This window comes from Lolium rigidum, chromosome 7 (genome assembly GCF_022539505.1).
Source record: "Lolium rigidum isolate FL_2022 chromosome 7, APGP_CSIRO_Lrig_0.1, whole genome shotgun sequence".
Lineage (NCBI taxonomy): Eukaryota > Viridiplantae > Streptophyta > Magnoliopsida > Poales > Poaceae > Lolium > Lolium rigidum.
In genome coordinates, this window is record NC_061514.1 from 314049071 (window position 1) to 314053706 (window position 4636).

The 4636-nt window shown below is 52.9% G+C and overlaps 1 protein-coding gene across 1 annotated transcript; it reads left to right on the forward strand.

The window, feature by feature from the left end:
* Positions 1-1932: 1932 nt before the first annotated feature.
* On the forward strand, positions 1933-3860 carry LOC124676806 (cytochrome P450 71A1-like). The gene is made up of 2 exons (XM_047212833.1): positions 1933-2895; positions 3233-3860. Exons 1-2 carry the CDS (start codon positions 1990-1992, stop codon positions 3851-3853), a joined length of 1527 nt encoding a protein of 508 aa, XP_047068789.1. The 5' UTR covers positions 1933-1989; the 3' UTR covers positions 3854-3860.
* The last annotated feature ends 776 nt before the right edge of the window (positions 3861-4636 follow it).

Sequence of the window (4636 nt, forward strand, 5' to 3'; positions counted from 1 at the left end):
CAAATTTGTAATGATGAGGCTGGGTTGGACTCGTCTACTTGGTGTGCATGAGATGAAGCTGCTCGCCCGCAAGGCCCATCACGGCGACCTGGTCGCCGGCGTCTAGGAACTCATGGACAATTGCACCGAAAGGTCGAAATTCTTTCTATTGTCGCGCTCAAAACAGTTGCTGTCATGCCATTTTATGCAGTGTGTGCGTGTTGTCTGCAAAGGCTAGCAGATTGTTCGATTTTTGGTGCTACATTTGTGTTTTTTATAAAGCGGTCCCAGTCAGCCGGTTAGTGTTGGGTTTTCTTGTTTCTTTATTGTGGAGTAAGAGCATCTCCACCGGCGTCCTCCATAGCGGCCTCGTTAGCGATTTGGGCCGGGAGTGAAAATGGGCTCACACCGGCGCGCCCAAACGGCGTCGGCTAGTTTTCGAACCCTATAGAAGTGTCGGTAGCTTCGTGCCGGTCCCTTGGCCAAAGGCGCGAATCAGGCGCACCGGCGCCTCGTGGAACGACGGTTTTCGCGGGTGGGGTGTCTTGTCAGTGAGAGTACACGGCGCTTGACGCGTCCTCTGCTCCGGCCCGTCGGATGACGGGGTCGCCGCCCCCGCGTCAAGGAGGAGGACGCCGTGGGCTCGTCACCACCTTCGTCGGTGAAAAAGAAATGGTGGGAGAAGGAGGCCGAGGCGCATGCGACCCTCCGTGGCGACGGCGACGACAACGAGGAGGAGTTCCTCGCCCTACAGTTCATGGTCGGCCGCTCCGTCGACGAAGACTACCGGCACATTACGTTGGACCCGCGGCAGGCGGCGGTGTGGTCCCCTAGGGACCGCGGCGTCAACTACGTCGACCTCGCCAGACCATCGGAGCTGCCGACGCCAAAGGAGGAGAAGGCCGACGAGGATGACAGCTGGTCCTTCGGGGCATCCAGCGAGCGACGACGGCGACGACGACCTGGACTTCAGCGCCTTCGACTCCCAGCGCGCTGCTAGATGTTTTTTTTAGTTTGAATTCGCGTTAAATTGTACAAATTTCGTTCGAACTTCATATGAATATCGTTTTCAAAATTTGAATTTAACTTTCTAAATCTATCTGGGCAGTCGTATTGGGCGCGCCGGTGTGGGAGCAACATCTCTAAATAGAGGATGCTCTGTCAGCGCCCCTGCTGGCGTCTATTTGGGATCGCCGGTGGAGATGGTCTATTTGGTGACCCTAAAGGAACTTAAATTTGCTTTTGTGTGTAGAAGATACTGAACGGCAGCAGTCAGTCATGCACTGCACTGGGAGGTCTCGGTAATACTAGTAGTAGTACAAGGATTAATTAGGTGCCTCGAGCAGATGTAGATCTCTGCTTTTCTTGTTTCGAGACGGCGAAGAAGAAGAAAGGAAGCATCGAGCGTGCAAAGGGTCAATCATTGGAGACGGCGTGGTGTAGAATCCGAGGCGAGCAAAGGAAATTATTAGGGAAAAAAAAGGAGGTTCCAGCAAAATCATGCGGCAGGCAGTCATAAATCATCTTGGGGAAAATCGTGCGCGTTCCCAAGGACTCGACTCAATCAAGCGAGCAAAACCCGCCCGCACGCACCGGACTCTAGTCAATCCCTCCGACGCCGCGACTCAAATCCCGCACGCATTAAATCCATCGAAGCGGCCCATGTCGCGCAGAAGGAGGAGGTGGGCGCCGCGCGCTTCCCGCGGGAAGCAAATCTCCAAACATTGATGCCACCCCGCAGGGGGAATGGTTCTGCCCGCCCTGCAGGTGCGACTCTGGCGAGTTCGAGCCCGCCCCCGACGACTTCACCGACAACACTGTGATCTGCTGCGACCAGTGCGAACGCGAGTGTGAGTACGTTCATTCCAGATGGCGGCGGTAAAGCTTTTTCCTCCAATAGCAGAGTAGAACGAAACTTCCATGAAGCTTCCTTCTATAAGCGTCGCTCTCAGCTATGAGTTCTGCACTTCTGCGGCACTTGCAGTTGCAGAGCTATCCACAACGTTCGCTATGGCTCCTCTTGAGTTCGACTCGACCATAATCCTCTCTCTGGCCTTCCTGGTGTCCTGCCTCGTCGTCGTCATAAGCTTCTGGTCAGGCCGCAAGAACGGCCTCCCGCCGTCGCCTCGGTCGCTGCCCATCATCGGCAACCTGCACCAGCTCCGCGGCGGCCACCACCACCGGACGCTGGAGGTTCTCGCGCAGCGCCACGGCCCCCTCTTCTTCCTCCGCCTCGGCTCCGTGCCGGCAATCGTGGTCTCCTCGGCGTCCGTGGCAGAGGCCGTGTTCAAGACCCAGGACCACGTCTTCTGCAGCCGGCCACCGCACTACACCGCCCTCGGCACGCTCTATGGCTGCCGGGACATCGCCTTCAGCCCCTACGGCGACCAGTGGCGCCAGTCACGGCGCATCGCCGTCGTGCACCTCCTCAGCACCAAGCGAGTCGACTCCTTCCGCGCGCTACGGCTGCAGGAAGTCGCGGGGTTCGTGCAGCAGATCCGTGCCGCGTGTGGCGCCGGGGAGGACAGAGGAGTCGTCAACGTGAGCGAGCTCACCGTCAACCTAACCAACACCGTGGTATCGAAGGCGGCCTTCGGAAGCAAGCTCGGCGGCGTGGAGCCGGTGATAATCCGCGACATGATGAAGGAGCTCACTGAGGTGCTCGATTTATTCGCCGTGAGTGACCTGTTCCCGCGACTGCGGTGGGTGGACTGGGCGACGGGGCTCGACGCAAGGGTGAAGAAGACGGCGGCTAAGCTCGACGGTATTCTCGAAGGCGCCATCACAGAGCACGAGAACAGCCTAGGAGACGGCGACGGTGAGGTTCGAGACCTCATGGACGACTTGCTGTCGATCCTCAACGATGGCGATCGGGGGTTCAAGCTGGACCGGATTGACATCAAGGCACTCATTTTGGTACGTTTTCTATAACAAAAGCAGCTTTCTATTCAAAACTGCTTGCACATATCTCAAAGCTAAGTTGAACGTCCAGAGATAAGCCAGGGACACCCACATATATGTAGAGTTGTATTTTCGTGAGAAACACAGTGAGAGTTCTTTTTTTTTACTGTAACCATGTGAGAGTTGACGACCGACGTGACAAAAGAATAAGAAAACTCTATAGATTTGATGGCTAGCTATCAGTGTAGTTGGCTAAGAAATTTGTTGACACACACCCAGGAATTACAGAATTTGTAGATAGCGTCTCGGCCATCCATGTTCACAAGTTTCTTATCTTTCTTTGTATTGGCAGGACATGTTCCTAGCAGGCGTCGACACGACCTACAAGACGATAGAATGGACGATGGCCCAGCTTGTTAAGAATCCAAGAGAACTGGCGAAGGTGCAATCGGTGGTGAGACAGATTGTTGGCGGTACAGATGAAGAAGTCATTGAAGTGGACGTGGAGAAGATGAGCCTCCTACACGCCGCCATTAGAGAAGGATTGCGGCTAACGCCTACCATCATCGAACGTGAAACGATCCAGGACACCCGGCTACTTGGCTATCATATTCCAGCAAAGACCGCAGTCCCGATCAATGCGTGGGCGATCGGCGGGGATGCTGAGTTGTGGGACAATGCCGAGGAGTTCCGTCCGGAGAGGTTCCTAGGCAAGGCCATCGACTACACCGGCAAGGACACCAAGTTCATACCGTTCGGCGCAGGAGGAGGGATGCCCGGGGTCGGCTTTGCGATGCGCCTCGTGGAACTTGCGCTGGCCAACATGATGTACCATTTCGATTGGGAGCTGCCGGACGGGCAAGATCTAGAGTCATTTCAGGTCATCGAGGCTGATGGGTTGTCACTTGGCCTTGAGTCTGCCTTGCTCCTTGGTGTAAAACCTTGTAAGAAGTCAAGGACCGTTGTGGAGTAGTTGTTAATTAATTCTCCTATATATAATTATGTTATTAGGTATATGCAAGAAACAATGAGACAAGAATATCATCCCAAGTTCTTGAAGGACTTGTGTCATTGTGTGGTGATAGTGACTTTCATTGGGAAAGCATACCTGCCGTAGGGAGATCCAGAGGGATTTTGGTGTGTGTCAATAAACAACCTTGTGGTGTTTTGGACTGTAGTTGTGGGAGAATACTGTAAGACTTCTAGTTAACACTAGGAAAGAGAATTTCACTTGAACTTGGTAATCGTATACGGGGATGCTTAACATGATGGCAAGGCCAAATACTTGGTTGAATTGATCCATGTCATCAAAGACTCCCAATATCCCCTACTAATTGCCGGTGATTTCAACATGACTAGAAGAGTGACAGATCAAGGTCACCTAATGGAGATTGCGCTAACCGGGAGGAAATTCACGTGGTGCAATAACCACGAGGATCGTACCTTCGAATTGCTAGATAGGGTTCTAGTCTCTCCTACATAGGAAGAACAATATCCATTGGTGTATGTGACAACTGTTGCTTGTGAACTTTCTGATCACACTCCTTTGTTGATCAAAACTAGGAACAAAGACCCATACCTGCAGTTTTTGCTTTGAAAATTGCTGGTAGGAGAGAGCTGGTTCAAATATTTGTTAACAAGGTTGTGGCATATGTAGGCAGGACGAATTTAGATAGATGATAAGAAAGGTTGAGAGGAGTGATGAAAAAATTGAAAGGGTGGAATAGAAATATTGAAGGTGGATACAAGAGGGAAA

What these genes read in the sequence shown, in the direction of transcription:
- LOC124676806 (XM_047212833.1), top strand. Translation starts at nt 1,990, where the DNA reads ATGGCTCCTCTTGAGTTCGACTCGACCATAATCCTCTCTCTGGCCTTC. An exon ending in ACATCAAGGCACTCATTTTG is followed by an intron (nt 2,896 to 3,232) that starts GTACGTTTTCTA and finishes TTGTATTGGCAG; the next exon opens with GACATGTTCCTAGCAGGCGT.